At 55.0% G+C, this 18,746-nt stretch overlaps 1 protein-coding gene across 1 annotated transcript in view; it reads right to left on the reverse strand.

Moving 5' to 3' along the window:
- The window catches only part of OLFM1 (olfactomedin 1), a 35,878-nt gene extending 32,709 nt beyond the window's left edge, over window positions 1-3,169 (reverse strand). The window contains exon 1 of the mRNA XM_035015482.1: window positions 2,805-3,169. Coding sequence (XP_034871373.1) covers window positions 2,805-2,900 — 96 coding nt within the window. The 5' untranslated portion in view covers window positions 2,901-3,169. The remainder of the gene's footprint in view (window positions 1-2,804) is intronic.
- Between the last annotated feature and the right edge of the window lie 15,577 nt (window positions 3,170-18,746).

Raw genomic sequence — 18,746 nt, forward strand, 5'->3', positions numbered from 1 at the left:
TCAGCTCCCCCACATCCAGCCTCCCCCAGGACAGAGGGCTCAGCTCCCCTGCACCCAGCCTCCCCCAGGACAGAGGGGTCCGCTCCCCCACACCCCACAGAAACTCCTAAGATACTTCTCAAGGAGCGTGGAGCACCAGATTGGAAATCGCAGAAAAAGACCCAGTAAGACGTCTTCCTGAGGACAGAGTTCCCGTGGGCCCACCAGCCTGGCACGTAGTAGGCCGTCCATCACTGGCTGGCACTTGACTGAGTGGCTCATCATACGCGAGCCCTCGGGAGAACAGATGGCGCGGCCACGTCCCCTCCCCCGCCCGCCCAGCCGCTTGCATCCTTCAGGTGCACGGATGAAGCACAGGTAGGAGCCTCGCGTTTCTGACTTGTTCCCACTTCAACGCAGGCTGACCAGTGACCACGATGGCCCTGGAACCTTGTGTGCAGATCTCTGGAAGGGTCCCCAAAGGGAGGGTGCAGCCGTGGGAGCAACTTAGAGTGGGTGAGGAACAGGATGGGCAGGGGAGACAGACCCCTCAGGGCTCAGCCTCCAGTGCTCGGCTCTCCGTTGGCTTATTTTAGGTGTTCACAAGCATATGGAGCTTGGCTCACGCAGCTGCGCGGTGTGGCTTCCCAGGGCTGAATCATTTTGGGATCAAGAAAGCAAGACTCTTGAGTGTGGATGTCCCCAAGCAGCTCTCAGGTTCAGAGCAGCCCAGCCCTCACCCACACCTGCTCCCAACTCTACTCCCCACCTTAGAGGTTACTGCTAAAGGGCACAGGCCCCTGGCCCAGCCCCGATGGGGCCATCTGGGCAGCACCAGGGAGCAGGGACCTCTGGACCTGGTGGCCACTCTCTGAGCCTTCCTAGACAGGAACAATCCAAGTGATTTTAGCTGGTTGAGCCTTTGTTCTAAAATCCCACCACAATTCAGGACAATAGGCCTCCAACAGAGAGGACTCTGGTAGCCTAACCTCAGAGGCAGGCCCCCGGAGGGTGGGGCCATGCCTCCGGGCTGCACTGAGGGACACAGTCCCTGGAGACATCCCACAGCTCTGCTTCAGAAACGGGAAAACAAAACCATTCCCCTTGCTGGCGCAGGGGGTGGGGGCCGGGGAGCTGACCTGGGTCTGGAAGGGGGACCTGGTTGCAGGAGGAGGGGCAGGTGCGTGTGCGGGGGCTGGCTGACCGTTGTCGGGGGCGGGGGGCCCAACCATCAGCATGGCCAGGCAAACACTTTCACCACCGAGACAAAGCTTCCCATTGAAGTTGAACCGAAAGTTTCTTTCCAGAACAGGGGATCTTTAAAAAGATGTGAGGAGGAGACCTCTGGATGAAAAGCATCTGTGGTCTGGGTGCCTGGAATGGAGAAGGCCACTGAGGCTCGGAGGGCCCTCCGGACAGCCCCACCCAGGGCCCCGGAGAACTCACTCTTTCCCAGAACGTCTCAATAAGGCACATACTGCTAGTCACCAGCTGCCCGGCTCCGGTCTGCCCGTGTGTGCTCGTGTGTGTGAGTGTGCGTGTGGGCGCACAAGCCCCTCGGCCAGGCTCTCCCGGCCGCCAAGAAAACTTCTCTGCGGGAGACCGTGCAGAGCCTCTCCAGGGGAGCCAACTGTCTGGGGCCCCGGGGAAGAGGTCTCTGAGAGCAGATGGAGCACGGAACCCTCCCCACGCTGCGCCTCCCGAGCAGAGCCAGGGAGCCGGCAAGGGCTTCAGGGCGGAACAAGGGAAGCTTGTTCCAGAGCCTTCTCTCCTGTGATCCACCTCTTGCCCTCTCTCTTTGTTTTCCTCTTTCATCCTGAGATGGAAGGAGACAGAGGGAGGGAAGGAGAGTCGGGGGCAGCTGGGGCTCGTGGCCAAGGCACGGGGCCACCCGTCCACCTCCTGGACCTGCAGCGTCTCTCAGCTCTGAGCGTGGCACAGTGGCACCATCGAAAGGGCATTTTAATGTCACTCCGGAGCAGCCGGGCTCCTGAAGCCGGCAGCCTCTTCCCAGCACCCCGGTGCCAAAACAACACCCCCGTTCCAGTGCTCCCAGACAGCCCTTCTCCTCCTCCCAGACCTGCCAGCATCCAAATGGATTTTTAAAATGGAGCATACCAGCCAGAGACAGGCTTTCTATTGATACATTGCTCAGGGGATGGCAAGCCCGCTTAAAATGCCCAGCAGTCCCCACGCGCACACGGCGGCTTGCCACTCACACTTCCTGCCGCGCATGTGGCCATAACCCCCCAAGCCGCCACACTGAGTCCACGATGCACCCAGCCCCGCACGCACTGCCTGCCCTTCCCAGTCTGGCCTCCAAGGCAGAGTTGCCAACACCCCCTGCTTTGGGAGCCCCAAGGGCAGCGTTATACCCAAAGGCAGAGATGCAGGATGCTCTGGAGTGGGGGTGGGGGTGGGGGACTTAGGTCTACCTCTGGAAATGCCAGGAACTTGGGCACCTTGCTCCGAATCCCCCCCCCACGACAATAGCAGCGGTAGGAGCCCCTCATGCTGCCCTTTGAACTTCTCAGGGGAGTGGGAGGCTGGGGGTCCCACGAGAGAGAGGGCAGCCCCCCCCCGACTGCGCTGGGCCAGGGCTGGGGGTTCGGGAGGTGGGGACGCGCAGCAGTCTGGGGTCAGCCCGCGCCCCTCCCTCCAAGCCGGGTGCGCGGCACTGGGACCCCCTCCCCACCCAGGCGGGAGCTGGGAGCCAGCCGCTCCCCGACTTCAGGGTCCCCGTGCGCTGGGCGGACGCCGCGCTCGCTCGCTCGCTCGCTCGCTCGCTCGCTCGCAGGGAGGAAAATGGCGTTGGATGCACGTACTTGAGTGAGTTCGGTGCCCATCAGGATGAGGAAGAGGAGGCTGAGGAGCTTCCGGGCCGGTTGCATGTCTCGCTGCCACGGCCGCCGTCCTGGCATGCAGGAGCCCTGGTGCTGGCGCCGGCGCTGCGTGGACGCGGACGCGCTCCCGGCTCTGCTGGCCCCGCGCCTTCAGCACCCGGAGCCTCCGCTCTGCATGGCGAGCGCGTCCTGCGCGCTGTCCCCGCTGTCCCCGGGCGGGGCGCGGCCCTCCGCCGCCCCTCCTCCTGCGCTCCCCCCCCCGCCCCCCCCCGCACCGGCGCGCCTGGGCGGGGGAGCCAAAAGTTTGCGAGCAAGGCAGCCGGGTGGCGCAGAGGGACCCGCGCGCCACGCTCACGCGCGGGAGTGGGGAGGGCGGCGGCGGGGAAGCGGGCTGGGACAGGATGTGACATCAAGAAGGCGGGGGAAATTTAACTCGGAGACAGGAGTCCATCCCGGCCGGCTGCAGCTGCAGGGACTCCGGACCCCGGGGATCTGGGATGGGGATGGCAGGAGGGGGCGGGGACTAGCCGCCGGGGGAGGGTCTGCCGGCCCCGCCCAGGAGGTAAGGCTTGACATCCCCAGGGGACAGAGACAGAAGCTGAACTGCCCTTAGGTGTCAGCGTTTAATGAGATAGACTGACGCTCGGACCCAGGAAGGGGGTCTCAAGGCAGGCGTGGGAGTGGGGGGTGGCAGGCAGAGCTAGCAAGCGGGTCATCTGGTGCTCAGATAGGCCTTCTTCCTGTCCTCCTGGGGTGGTCAGCGTGGGGGCACAAGGGGAACAGAACATGTTCTGGGGCTGCTGTCCGCATCCAGGGTGTGTGGGTGAGGATCTGTGGTTGTGTTCATGGTTTGTGTGCATACACGAGGGGGCGGGCACACACAGGCCTGAAAGGGTCCCCGGGGGGTCTGCATTGTGTCTTCCTTCCTGTCACCAGACGTTGTCCTGTTACACGTACCCCCATCTGGAGATCCAAGTCTTAGACCAGGGAAGCTTGTCCTGGGGTTCACATTTCCCATTTAAACTCCTCTTTCTGGGGAGAAAAGTCCCCAAGCACTTGTTTTCTGGGAAGCAAGGTGGCAAGAGATGTTAAACACGTGTCTCTCTTCTCTGTCCCATTGTTTAGTGTTTAGCCCTTGGAAAGTAAACTCTGTGAAGAAGGCTGCCAGGGGTCATACGGACGGTCCAACCCTCTCCCATCACAGGTGGGGAAAAGGGAGCCCTGGTGGGGGTTACTAACATGTCACCCAGGGAGGTGCAGAGCCAGGACGGGATGCCAACCCCCAGCCTGTCCCCGAGCCGCTGGGTGCTGGAGGAGGCACCCTCCGGGCGGAGGGCGAGGAACTGGGCTCATGCACCTTGAGAAGAGAAGGTGGTGGTGGGGCCACCAGGCCTTCGCTCTCTGAGCGGCTCTGCCATGGAGGAGCCCTTGCTCTCTGGGGTCTGCCCTCCAGCAGGGTGGTGGCCCCACGAGCAGCGAGAGGAGCCGCCATGGGAGCTCTCTTCCTCCACCCCTCCTCCTCTTTCATTGAGTGTTCTCATTGCCCCTGGCCCCTCAGCAACTGGAGACGGCTGGGAGGGGCTGCATGTGGAGCTGGGGGGAAGGCTGCTGCACGCAGAGCTGGGGGGCCAGGGTCTTGTCCTGACCCTTCCAGGGAGTGGCTCTGAGAGCTTCCACTCCTGTAGGACAGGAATGAATGATGCTGGTACCAGCCCTTGCAAGCTGTTGAAAAGACCAAACACAGGACACGTCCAAACATTTTGTAAACTCAGAGGGACCAGGAGGGAGGTGTTGAGGGTTCACTGAGCGCCTTCAGTGCCCCGGGCCTGTCGCCTGAGTGTCCCCTTCAGCTGAGTCTGGAACAGAGGTCCGGACATCCGCGTGCATGGCACCCTTAACCACAATGGCCAAAAAAACTAAACAACTCAGGTGTCCCTCGACAGAAGGTGGATAAACAACGTAGTGTGTTTGCATGCTGAATATCACTCAGCTTTAAAGAGGGAGGGCATTCTGACAGAGGCTTGTGGATGAACCTGGAGGACATCGTGCCGAGAGAAGTAAGCCGGACCCAGAAGCGCACACCCTGTAGGATCCACTCCCACCAGGCCCAAGGGGAGTCGGGCCATCGAGACAGAAGCAGAGTAGAGGCTCCCAGGGGCAGGGGGAGCGGGGTGGGAAGTAATGTTTTCCGAGGACAGAATGTCTGTGTGGGGTGATAAACAAGATCTGGACCTGGAAAGAGGTAATGGCTGCACAACATGGTGAATGTGATCAATGCCACTGAATTGGACACTTAAAAATTAAGAAAATTTTTGGGGCACGTGGGTGGCTCAGTCAGTGGATCATCTACCTTTGGCTCAGGTCATGATCCCAGGGTCCTGCGATGGAGCCCCATGTGGGGCTTCCTGCTCAGCTAGGAGCCTGCTTCTCCCTCTCCCTCTGCCCCTCCCCCGTCCGTGCTTGTGCTCTCTCTCTCTCAAATAAATAAATAAATAAATCTTTTAAAAAAATCATGACGATTTTATGGTCAACATACACACGCACATAATTTTTTAAATAACAACATACCGAAAACCATTGTATTGTTCACTTAAATGGGTGAATCGTGTCCTATGTGCCTTCTATCTTAGGAAAGCAGGGTTGTTTTTTTTTTTAATTATACACTTGTTTTTGTATTGCTTTAAGAAAATAAAATGTAAAGAAGAACATAACAGCAAGAACCACAGAAGCCTACTACCGAGAATAACCAGTGTCATCACCGGGGGGGCCATGCAGGCACCTGTCTGTGCAGGTGTGCAGAGGAAGTAGAACGTGGAAGTGTAAGACCGTGTCCCCTAAGACCAAGTTCCAAGTCCCAACCTGCGACATGGACACATCAGCGTCCCGGGCCCTGCCCTCCGAGCCCCTTCCTGCCCGCTGGGTGCAGCCGGCGGGCCACGGCGTGGGAGACGCCTGGGACTGTGCCTGGCACACACATGCTCAACCGCTAGAAACAAGGGGGAGAGATGAGCTGGCACCGATGCGAAAAGATGAGGTCATCCCCCACATGCTCTGCAGCCTGGAAGTATTAGATCGAACCTGAACTTGACAGAGGATGGGAAACCAAAGAGAAGCAGAAGACACTGGGAGCTAGAAGCTCGTTTACCTCCACTGCACAAGTACCATCTCCTGGAAGAACCTGCGAACCAGGAGAAAGAGAAATCCCTGTGGACCGTTAGCTGTTGAGCTGGATGCGTTTCCAGCCCAAGTTGCTATCCTGACCCCATCGGACAGGTCCTGGTTGAAAGACCGGGCAATTTTCATTTCCTCTTCCCCTGGCCTCCCCTCCCGGCTCTGCATTTATTTTTAGTGCTTCTATTATTTTTACATTGTCAGGGTTTATACTATTTATATCAGGTCCTGCATCAAAATCCCCTTGGGAGGGGCGCGTGGGTGGCTCAGTTGGTTAAGCATCTGCCTTCAGCTCGGGTCATGAACTCAGAGTCCTGGGATCGAGCCCTGAATCAGGTTCCCTGCTCTGCGGGGAGCCTGCTTCTCCCTCTCCCTCTGCTGCTCCCCCTGTTTATGATCTCCCTCCACCCCCCCCATCAAATAAACAAATAAATAAAATCTTAAAAAAAAAAAAAACCCTTGCAATCTGGTCCTAGTTCTGGATCTAAGTGGACCTGGCGCCCGCGCCCCTGCCACCGGCAGGTTCCCGTTGGGCTCCTTTCTTTGATTCACCCCTTTTGGGCTGACACGACCAACCTCTCTGCTGACCAATGCAGATTCCTGTCTTTCTTCTTACCCCCCCAGCCTTCCCGCCCGGGAAATCACAAGGAGCCTGCAAGCTGTGGCTCCAGGAGGCGGTGGGCGCGGGCCCTGGCTCTGAGGGTCCTGCCCGCCCTGCCCCCTCACACCAGCCCAGAGCCCTTGAGCTGTGCCGGGACGTGGCCCAGGGGGTGTGGTGCCACGGGGCGCAGCTTTGCTCTTCAGCTGGGGTGGTAGGTCTCGTGGTACCTCCCCCTCGCTGTCCTCCTGATGGAACTCAGCCGCGCCAGTGAGCGCTGGGAAGGAGCTGAGTTCCTGCTGAGACCCCTCTGGAAGGCAAATCGATTTGCTTCATGCTCCTTTAAGACAAGCCTCCTTCCCCTGCCAGCCTCATTACAATGTGACAGAGTGGTTGCCAGGGCAACGGCACTAACTCTCCCCTCTCCTCTCTGCAAATTTCCTAGCAAATGGGGCTGCTCCCACGCAAGGTGCCGCCTGTGCTCAGAGCCGGCCGGCTGCCCGGCTTCTTCTCTCTCGTCCAGGCGCTGAGCCGAGTGCACCACCTTTCCTTCCCAGCCTCTCTGGGCCCTCGATGACCTCGCTTGCACTGACTCCTGACTCCCAGGAATGACAGGTGTTGATCCAGAGCCCACTGTGTGACAGGCGGGCCAGACAGAGGGCCTCCCCGGGGTGTGGGCACCGGCCCGGGGCGACGGTGACAGGCTCTCACCACGACCCAAGGCCGACTTCCCTCATCAGTTGCAAGTCTTTGGGGAGGAAAGGGTGCCAGTCCTGCAGGGCCTCCTGGCTTCGCTCCTGGACTCAGCGCCCTGTCACTGCTGAGATGCTGGCCACGACAGCAGGAGACCACGCCGCCACAGCATCCTTAGGCCTGAGGGGTGTCTGGCCTGTGCTAAGAGCTTAAACGCGTCTGTCACGGAATCGCGGGGCCTCATGGGGATGTGATGCTCCTGCCCCTTCCCTCTCTTGCAACAGCTTCCCTCTTCCTTGTCCAGCCGGGGAGCCGGGGGCCACGCAGGAGCCACTCTCTGTCTCTAGGGAAGGGCTAAAGAGAGGCCATCCACCAGGGAGCCTCTGCTCCACCCGGGATGGACCGGACGGAGGGTGCACAGCGCAGCATCGCTTTTGGTGCTTGCTCAGAGGGCGTGCGGAGAAGGGCAGCAGGGTCTGCATAGCCTCTGGCCCTCTTCCCTCCCCCTGCAGCTCGAGCCACAACTCCACCCACGGATAGAGACGGTTTACTTCCTCTCAGATCGGTGCGGAGTTACTTCATTCTTCTGCTGTCCCTCTTGCAATGACCAGGACCTCCAGTAAATGCCAAGTGGACGTGGGGACAGCAGGGTCCTTGCCCTGCACCCGGGCTTACGGGGACAGCATTCACCGCAGTGAGGATGATGTTACCATAGATGTTAGTAAACGGGAAGCACTGGTATAAGAACCAAAGCTCCAATTTGGGGGTCTCGGAACTGGGATTTGGGGGAGCCACCCCATTGTGTCCCAGTGAGGAGCAGAAGTCAGCGGTCTTTGCCAGCAAAGTGCGGAAGCGTTAGGAAATGTGCACAAGATGTTTCCAAAAGTGACAACTGGACACAGAATGACATTTCCCGCCTTCTGGTTTCTGGGTGCACTGTGTCAGTGCCTGGGAAGATACGCTTTGCAGGGTGTCCAGTTTTTATCACGAGCGCAGAGGCTGCAGTCCCATGTGTGGTCACATGCACTTGCCCAGTTCAGTAGTTCAGTTCCTGTCCCCAAAACGGGATGAAGTTTTGGTGCCGAAATAGAGCCTCACATGCTCAGAAGTTTTCCGTGGGTTCACAGAGCTGTCCTCGTGGTTCTCTTTATTCTTAGTTGGCTGAGAGTTTTATTATGATTGGAAATTTAATTCTGTCCAAGGCTTTTCCCTGTGTCTACTGAAATAAGCATCTGGTTTTTCTCCTTGATGTTGTTAATATTGGTCAGTTACATTAACCGATTTTCACATGTTAAACCATCCTTGCATTCTGAGATAAACCCTACTTGGTCATAACGGATCATCCCCTTCCACAGGCTGCTGGGTCCCCTGAGCTGTTCATACGCATCCAAGTCCGCGAGGAATATTGCTTTCCAGTTGCCGTTGTTGCTTTTCTTGTGATGTGTCTGTTTTTGTACCACGATTATACTGGCCTCATACAAGTTGGGAAGTTTCCCCATTTTCTCTGTTACCTGAAAGAGTTTGCGAAATTTGATGTTATTTCTTCATTGACAATTTGATGGAATTTACCAGTGAGACCATCAGGGCCTTCAATTTTCTTGGTGAGGAGCTTTTGTTTCTAGTTTAAAAACCCATTTTAAGAAAACGGCTATAGAGATACACAGACTTTCTCTTTCCTCTAGTGCAAATTTTGGCTACTGGTGTTTTCCAAAGAATTTGTCCTATTAACGAGAAGGAATTTATCAGATGCGTAAGTGTGAAGTTATTAATGATACTCTTATCAAATTGTTAATGCTGTTGAATGTATTGGCATGAAGATATTAATAATATTTTCTCGTGTTTTTAAGATCTGAAATAGCAGGTTGTCTGGGTAGCTAAGTCGGTTAGGCGTCTGACTCTCAATTTTGGCTCAGGTCATGATATGAGTTGTGAGATCAAGTCCCTCGCTCAGCAAGGAGTCTGCTTGAGATTCTCTCTCTGTCTCTCTCTCCCTCCCTCTGTCCTTCCCCCTGCTCACGGTCTCTCTCTCTCTCTAAAATAAATAAGTACATCTTTTTCAAAAGCAATCTGAAATAAGCAATTTTTTTCATTCCTGATATTGATCATTTGTGTTTTTTCTCTTTTTTTTTTTTTCTTGGTCAGTCTAGCTATGGTTTTAATCAATTGATGTTTTCAAAGAATAGCTTTTGGCTTTGTTGTCAATTTTTCCTATTTTTTGTTGGTTCCTTGTTTCTCTGATATCTTTTCCTTACTCTTTTCTCCGTTCTACTTACTCTGAGTTGACTTTGCTCTTTTTTTTTTTTTTTAGCTCTTGAGATAGAAACTTTGGTGATTGATATTGGACCTTTATTCATTTCTGACAGAAGCCACTAAAAGCTATGGATTTCCCTCTATGCCCAGCTCTAACTGCTAACCCCATAAATTGTCACCTGCTGTGTTTCTGTTATCCCCTCTGTGTGAAATATTTTCTAATTTCCATTGTGTTGTCCTCCTCGAGCATGTTAGATGTTATTGGCATCTGTATGTTTGGGAGTTTCCTAGATCTCTTATTGTTGATTTCTAATTTAATTCTGCTGGGGCCAGAGAGCACACTCTGTCTGACTTTGATCCTTTTACATTTGGTTTATTTGCTCCATGGCTCAGAATGTGGCCTGTCTGGCGAGCAGATCGTGTGCACTTGGGAAGAATGCACATTTTTCAGTTGTTGGGTTTAGTGTTCAATATCAATTTTGTCAAGGTGATGGATAATGTTGTTCAGGTCCACTATGTGTCTATTGACATTTCTCTCCAGCCCCCCCCCCCTTTTTTTTTACTATGGGTGTGGACTTGTTTTTCTTCTTTTAGTTCTACCAACGAGTGTTTCATATATTCTGAGACTCTGTGCTTATTTCCTCTTCCTGGCAAATGGACTCTCTTATCTTTATTAAATGTCCATCTTTATCTTTAGCGACATTTTGTGTCTTGGAAGTGTATTGTATTTGATGTGAATAAAGCTACTTTAACTTCTTATCCTTCCTGTCTTCATACTTAAGGTGCTTCTCTTGTAGACTGTACTGAGTTGGGTCTCATTTTTCATTTTATCCATTCCGATAACCTCTGCCCTTTTAATTGAAGTCCTTACTTATTCTATTAATAGAATTAGTAAGTGTTAGGTGTGTTGTTTTATATTTGTTTTTTTTTTTTTCCTGTTTTTTGTTTGTTTGTTATTCTTGTTCTCCTACTTTCTCACTTTCTTTTGGCTATGTGACTGTTCTTAAAAATAATTCCATCATAATTTGTCTCTTGACTTTCAAGTTATGCATCTTTGTGTTATTTTAGGGGTTATTCTAGGGACGCAACATATGCTCCCTAGTTTTTCAGTCTACCTGGGTTAATGGTCTGTTCACACCTTCATCCTTTATGTGATCATCATCAAATGTATTACTTCACATGCATGATAAATCCCCAAGACAATGTCTATGTTTTGCTGTAGCCAGTCTTGTGTGTTTCTAAGAACTTAAGGGGAAAATACTCATTTTCTATTTACCCATATACTTGCCACCTCTGATGCTCTTTGTTCATTCCTGAAGACCCACATTTCCACATGTCATCATTTTCCTCTGCCTGAGGGAACCCCTTTGCCGTTGCTTCTGCTGTAGGGTCCTGGAAGAGGATTCTCTTAGCTGTCCTTCGGGGGAAATGTCGTTATTCTTCTTTGTTGAGGCTACTTTCATTGGACATAGAATTCTTGGCTGAGAAAGTTTTCCCTCAGCACTTTCAGATTGCTAAGGTGCTATTTATTTCCGCAGTGTTTTTCTCCCTCTTCTTCATATTGGGTGATTTCTAACATCTGGTCTATATTCTAGTTCACTGATTCTCTCCTCTGTCATGTCCAATCTGCTAATTAAGCCCAACAGGTGAATTTTTTCATTCATGATATTTTATTTTTCAGTGCTAGAATTTCCATTTGGATTCTTTTTACATTTTCTGCTTGATTTTCTATCTTTCCATTGATCATGAAGGTGTTTTCTGTTCCCTCATGAAGCATAGTTGCAAATGGTTGCCTTGTCTAGTAATTCTGATGTTGGGTTTATCACAGGGTCTTTTTCCTTGCAAATGTGTCACATTCCTTACTACTCAGGTGTTGAATACTTTTGGAACCTATTGCCTTGTTGTGAGATTCTGGATTCTGCACATCACTCCAACTTACTTGCATAGACACAGCCTGCACACTCGGTCACACCTGTGGATGGCGGGAGTGCACATCTCAGTTACACCCACTTCCCCCCTTCCTGGTGCCTGTGGCTTCAGGGTCCCTCCAGAGAGCTAGTATTTATAGCTGCTTCTGTGGAGAAGACTGGTTTGTGAGTTTGTCTACACTGGAAATGGAACCCCGGAAGCCATCTGTTACTTGTAGATGTGTTTACCATCCAGAGGGGCAGAGAGGAGAGGTTATCTTGTCTTCAGATGCAGCCCATCCCGGGCCCTTATATGGAGCAAGGCCAACCTTCACCTCCTCCTTCTGCTTTGGCATTTTGTCACTGGCCGCCACAAGCAGCCAGGTGGCACTTTAAATATTCTATCTGGAGATTCCTTCAGTAGCTCATGGAGTTTGCTGAGTTTATTTATTTCTGATTTTCAACGAAACCACAGGCAGACTTCTGCCTTGAAATAACAAAGAGTGTGTGGCATCCATTGATGACCCACACCCTGGCTGTCAGTGCTCTGTGGCTCACCAGGCTCTCACATGCCTTCTGCCCCTTCCATGCTTCTCCAGCCTTCTCTTGCTGCCTGGGACCAAAGCCAAACTCACACCTTTAGGTTTGGGTTATGGCAGCCCCATCCACAAACCACACTCTGCCCCATACCTACCATGCATAAGGTCATTCCAACCTGGTGCTTAAATAGCATTAATTGCTTACTTTGCTCACAAATTCACCATTGTAGCAGGGCTCAGAAAGGACCGCTTGCTTTTGCTCCAGACAGTGTCAGCTGGGGTGGCCTGAAGGCCAGAGAAGACTCGAATTCTGGTGCTGGACTCCCCTGAGCACTCGTCACTCACATGTGGGTCACTGATGCTGGCTGTCTGCTGGGGACCCCGCACATGGCCCCTCCACGGGGCTGCTTGGCTTCCTCCCAGCATGGCAGCAGGGTGCCAAGGGAGGCTGTGCAAGAGAACAAGGTAGAAGTAAGGGCATGGTATCATTTCCTCTTTACCCTATTGGTTGAGGTGGCACAGAGTCTGCCAAGGTTCAAGGAGAGGAGACACAGGCCTGGCCATGAGATGCTCATAAGGCCACCATCATAGTATAGAAGGAGCCCAGGAGATGGGATATAGCAGGTGACCACATTTGGCAAATCGATCTGCCACAGGGACTATCTGATGAATGAGTAAATGTTAATAATTATTAATGAATAAGCAACTATTCTGCCTTCTGCTTTAAAGAGCTCAGAATGGATTGTGCAAAACAGTCACTTTTCTAAACAAACAATTTGTTTACAGCACTGTGCTAGGAAGGTATTCCTCAGGGTTCCTGTTCTTCAGCCATTAATAGTAACCAGTTATTACATAAAACAGTACTTCCATAGTAATCACTGTGTGCTGGGCCCCTTTAAAGGGTTTTATAGACGTTAACTCATTTAGTCTTGTACCTGTCAGTTGTATTTGAGATCGACAACCACTCATTCCAGGGTGTGAAGTCTGAAAACCGTGTAGCAGGTGAAAGGCCCCCATGTGTAATTAGGGATCCACATTTTCCACACCAGTGTCCAAGTCACCATGCTCCTCTTTCCCTCATTGTCCTGAGTGTCTGGTCCCCTGGTGGTCTCATGACTCAAAGCACGCAGGACCCAGTGCCCCAGCCAGAGCAGGGGCAGGTTCCAGGGCAGGCCCGCCTTAAATGTGCTACATTTGGTGAGGGCTCAGGGTGAGCAGAACAGGGTCCATGGGAAGGCAGAGCAAAGTGTCAGGTGGGAGGGGCACTTACCTGAAAATACCTGGATGATTCTTCCCAGCTCTCTAATCTGTTCTGAACCAGAACCAGAGAGACCTGGCTCTTCTTGAGTTGGCTATGAGTGGGAGCATTGCACACTGTGGAGGTCGGGCCATTTTCACCTGCTTGGTGTTGGGCCCAGTGCCTGGGATCTGGAGCGGGTGCTGACGGAGGCTTGCCGAATCAATGAGCACGCACCGGGGGACAACACCTGTCATGGTCCCACAGACTCCTCTAATGTTGCAGGTGCTCGTCCTGGGAGGACCAGGAGCACGGGCTCATCTCTCTCATCCCGCCCGTCCCGAGACTAAGACCGGGACAGAGGGCCTCATCACAGTCACCTGAACCCCCGCAGTGCACAGAGCCCCTTTCTGTCCCTCGCCCCAGTCCGTGGCCACCTGGAAGGGGTCTTCCTACCATTCTGGTTTGCACATCTTACTCTTTACTTCAGAACCGTGTCCTGCTGTCTGTGTGCCCAAGGTAAGTGTCGCCCTCCACACCCAGACCTTGTCCCAACCTTCCTGTCCTGGAGTGAATGAGAGAGACCCCGCCTTCCCCTGCAAGGGATCGCCTCCGTGACCTGGGCTCTGTCAACAAATGTGCATGCAGAAGCGGTCTGGTGGCCACCCTCGGTGGGTCACGCCTGCATCGCCCACAGCACTGTGGCTGCTTCTCTGGGGGGGCGGGCTGCCTGCTCTCTGGTCTCGAGGTCCCCACTCGGCTTTTAGCCTTGCACATGAACCAGAAATTAGGGAGGTGGGGGCCGGTGATGGTGGAGCCGTGCAGTCAGGTGGGCAAGGACCAGCACATGGAGGTGCCCCTGGAGTATTCTGTCCTGCCCATCCTTCATGGACATGATATGGAGGAGAGGTTTGGGGATAGGACTCATTTGTTCCTGGAAATGGGAGCAGAATGAGCATGAACCCCTTGTGATTCCACCAGGCCCGAGGTCAGCAGAGCCTGCCCAACCTCGCTTCTGCAAATAGCAGCCAGACGGGCTCCAGGACCCCATTCCCAGGTCCGCGTCCAGGGAGCGGCAGCCGGCTTCTGTAACAGACTGTGTTTTGTCCCAGAGGAAGAGTGTTGATTGAACAGCTGAATCCTCCCAGCAGGCGCGGGCCAATCCATCCCCGTTTGCTGCAAAGCGGAGTAGTTATTCTTTTAGCGGACGGCGCTCTCTAACCCACACCACCGTTGGGGAGCAGGCGCATTTGTTGGTCGGCAGGCTTTTCTCCCTGGCCTGTCCCTCAGAGCCTCCTGTCCTCCAAACAGCAGAGAAAGTAGATGTGTGAATTGTCCACCCCGGCAAATTTGGGAGTGTGGAGAGAGGAGGGGAAACAAAGCCATTTTTGTGTCCTTTTGTATTAACTTTTTATTCATGCACTTTTCCTATTTGTTCTATTGGGTTCTTGGTCCTTTTTTAATGGATTTGTAAAGGGACTTAAATGTTAAGATATTAACCCTTTGCGGTATGTTGAAGACACGTTATTCTCGGTTCACCATGTGGTGTATGACTTTTCCTGCCCTGTGAAAAGATCACATTTGGGGACTGCATGGTTCTGCATCTTTCCTTTCACGGCTCCTTGCTTCTAGGCCCTCCGCACTCTAAGATCATAGATAGAGACGCAGCTGTGCCCTCGAGGTAGCCCTGCAACCCTCAGCCCGTGTGTTCGCCTGTGTGTGGGGACAGGTCCCTGCCCCTGCCTCCGAGGACTTCTCCGCACCGCATCCCACCTACAGTGCCCAGCTCGGTGTGTGCGGCCCAGCTTGGACACCAGCCCCGGGCGGTCAGGCAGCTCTGCAGCCTTGTGGTGGGCACCAAGGAGCTCCAGGACGCACGGGTCCCCTGGGCTCTCCAGCCAGGCACCATGTCCCCTGCTCTACTCAGGGGCCACCCCTGGTCCACCTCAAAGCTTGCCTGTCCCGCATTCCAGGCCCTCAAGTGACCCAAAAAGCTCTGTTCAAAGGAGAGCGTGGACTTCTCAGAAATGACCTGTAAGGAGGTTCTAGGCCCTGGGGCGGCAGAGGAGGATCTGGTTTGGACAGGAACACCTCTCGGCACCCTTGGTGACTGTCCACTCCCCATCAGTGCTCCGCAGGCCTGCAGAGGGAGTGGGGACGCGGCTCTGTGCGGTTGTGCCTGTTCATCTCCAGCACATCCCGCCAGCTGGCCCAGCACGCAGGTGGGGGACACACCTGAGAGACAGCAGTGACCGTCCCTCAGCCCATCCCCTCCAGCCACGGTCCTGCCCAAGACCAGCTATTCCCACCAGCTCGCCGCCTGTGACAGTCCCACCAGCAGCAGCTCTGACAGCCGGGGAGCAAACTGGCGCAGGTCCCCCCGTGTACACATCACAAGGGCACTCAGCTCAGCGTGGTGGCCCTCGATAGCAGCTGGCAGAGGCTGCATGCACCTCCTCCCACAGCACAGAGGGGCAGCTGGCCGTTAGGCTGCCTGCTGCCTCCCTGCTGTCCCTGCTCCGTCCACGCCACCAGCCTGGGCGGCCCCGGGGCCTCACACCGACCTGTCCTGAATCATTCCCATCGGCGCAGAAATACGCTGAGCTTCCTGTACCACGAAAGGACAGGGAGAAACGCAAACAGAATCCGTCCACTGCCCGTCCCCCCAGACTACTCCTCTGCCCCTTTTCTACCCCAAACCAGCTCCAGAGAGCATCTGCCTCACTGACCCCGCTCCCTTCTCTCTTCGCACGGATCCCCTCTGCAGCCCTGCACCCCCCGACCCCTCTCCCTGGCCCCTCCTTGGTCAGAGTCCTGTTGGCATCGGACTCTTTCCAGGGTCATTAGGAACCTCTCAGGCGGCGCTCAGGACATAACTTGCTTGTCCCCACCCTGCTCTCTCCCTCCTTCACTGCTTTCTCTCCAACAGGGGACACCCCCGACCTGCCCTGCCCTGTCCTTCCCCTCTCCCAGAGCCTCTGTCTCCGGGACATGGTCCCTGTCTCAGGGCCTTCCACACCAGTGGCATGGTGGCCACTCCTGGTCCTGTCTGTCCAGCTGGATGTCTGCACTCAGCCCCACTCCCTGGCCCGCTCCCTGCAGGGAACGCTGGCTCTGACCCTCCAGCTGTTGGGGCACAAACCTTAGAGTTGGTCTTGCAGCTTCTCTTCCCACAGCCAATCCACAAGCAGCTCCCCGGTGGCGTTCCTGTCACAATATGTGTCCACCTGCCTCCTTCCACCGCCACCCACTCCGCAGGCCGGCCTCACAGGTGTGCAGCCTGCAAGGCCCCTCCAAGCGCAGGGCCCTGCTCTTGGCTTAATGCTCTCTGGTTGGAGTTTTGAAATTCTTCATGATTTTTGAACGAGGGGTCCTGCATTTTCATTTTGTGTTGGGCCCCGAAAACTATGCAGCTGGTCCCGCATGCCGGGGATAAATGACCCCCGCCCTCGTGACTCATCCATCGCCCTCCCAGGGGACACCCCTGCTGTCCAGGCCCGATGCGGCCATCAGAGTGGCCATTCAAGGCCGGCGTCACGGCAGCTCCCCTCTGCCCAGACTGTCCACTGGCTTCCCATGAGGGAAAAGCCAAGATTCCTGCCATGACTTCACGGCCCCTCAGGACCTGGTCTCCACCCACGTCCCCCGACTCACTCGGCCTCCCCCCACTCCCCAGATGTGCCAGCCCCGCAGCCCCAAACACACAGGTCATTGCCCTGCTCTCCCTGAGCTCCAGCGCCCTGCCCCAGCATCGCCCCCACCCACCCACCCACCTGTGGGTCACCTGTGTTATCCACCAGGTTGTGGCTTCAAACAGCAGTTTATTCCCCACGGTTCCAGCCGTCAAAGTCTGGCATCGGTCCCATCGGGCTGCAGTCAAGGCACGGGCAAGGCTGGAGGCTGGGAGAGATCCGGATTCTCTGCGTTTGCGGGCACTCGTTACAGAAGCCCGAGGAGGCTCACGTCTGCCTTGCTGCACGTTCCACCTGTTTCTCTTCTCCCCCCAGTAGAATGCAAGCTAATAGAACAGGATTCTGGGTCTGTCCGTCCGTGGCTGTCTGCCTGGCGGTACCAAGAACAGCCCTGCTCACGGTAGGCATGCAGCGAGATGTTGTTATTCGAGCAAAGTGGAATGGGAATGAGCCGTAAGAAAATGCGCTCAACCACAACCTCATCCTAGCGATGCAGACTGCAGGGGCAGGAGGCCCAGTCCTCGGCTCCCGCGTGGACACAGTCCCAGTCTGGGGCACCCAGGCTGCCAGCGGGTCGGCACGGAGGTAGCCGTACTCATACCGTGTTGGTGGGGATGTGGTGTGGGTTCAGTTGTGTCCCCCAAAGAGACGTGTCAAAGTCCTAACACTTGGTGCTGGAGAATGTGCCTGTATTGGGGAGGCCGTTGAATTAAGGTGAGGTCATTAGGGGGCCGAATCAAAGATGAAGGGTGTCCTTATAAGAGGAGAGAGGTGCTGGGGAGAAGCCTGGCGGTGGAGGCAGAGATGGGCGAGGGGTCTACAAGCCAAGGGACCCTGGGGGTTGTCGGTGACGGCCAGAATCTGGAAGAGGAGAGGACAGATTCTCCTCTGCAGGTTTCAGAGGGAGCACGGCCCTGCTGGTGCCTGGATCTTGGACTTCTGGCCTCCAGAACCCCGAGACGCGCCATTTCTGTTGCCCTGGGCTCCGTTCGTGGTACTTTGTCACCGTGGCACGGAGTGCACAGTCATGCAGCCCCCGTGGGGAGAGCTGGCAGCATGCGGCAGAATACGCCGGCCCCAGCAGGGAACCGTGCAGGCACAAGCCTGCGGGAAGGACGGGGCAAACAAAGACAATCTCTCTATCCCACCCACAGGCCACCAGGACACGTCCAGGCAGAGAAGGGAAGATGTGCGTCCCCAGGCGCACAGCCCCCCGCCGTCTGAGAAAGGGGCTACGGTACAGATAACACTCAGTACACACCCATGTAGTTGCCTACGTTTTACCGTGTGGAAGGGTGAATTTAACAGTCTGGGGAGGTGGTTATGCATGGTGGGAAGAAACGGGGTGGAGGGGCTGGTGAGGGAAGCAGCCTTGTCTGCACGGGCCCTCCTGGGACTCACTTCAGAGACCTTGAGCACAGGATCTATGCCCAGTGGGACATGACTCTTACATCCTCCGGGCAAAAAGACGCAAAGCCATCAAACTGCTTTTGGCGACTGTGTTGTTAGTGAGAATGTCGACCTTGTCCCTCTGAAGGCATTACACGTGTGTGTGGGAGGTGCACGGCCTCAGGGTGGGCGCTCAGAGAGAAGGTGAGCAACGCGCGAGAGGGACACAAATATAAAATGACAGAAATGACACACAAAGCTTTGAGTCGGAAACGTCACTGTGAGGTTGTAACTATTTTCTCACCAAGTTTGCGTGCGAGAGAGAGATTGAGAGAGAGAGAGTCGGAGCAAGCACAGCGCCTGGAAACAATGACCAGCCCCGCGGCAACCCCGTCCACGCGCCACCCCCCCCCCCCCCCCCCCCCCCCCCCCCCCCCCCCCCCCCCCC

This window comes from Mirounga leonina, unplaced genomic scaffold (genome assembly GCF_011800145.1).
Source record: "Mirounga leonina isolate KUSES-001 unplaced genomic scaffold, KU_Mleo_1.0 Mir_170, whole genome shotgun sequence".
Lineage (NCBI taxonomy): Eukaryota > Metazoa > Chordata > Mammalia > Carnivora > Phocidae > Mirounga > Mirounga leonina.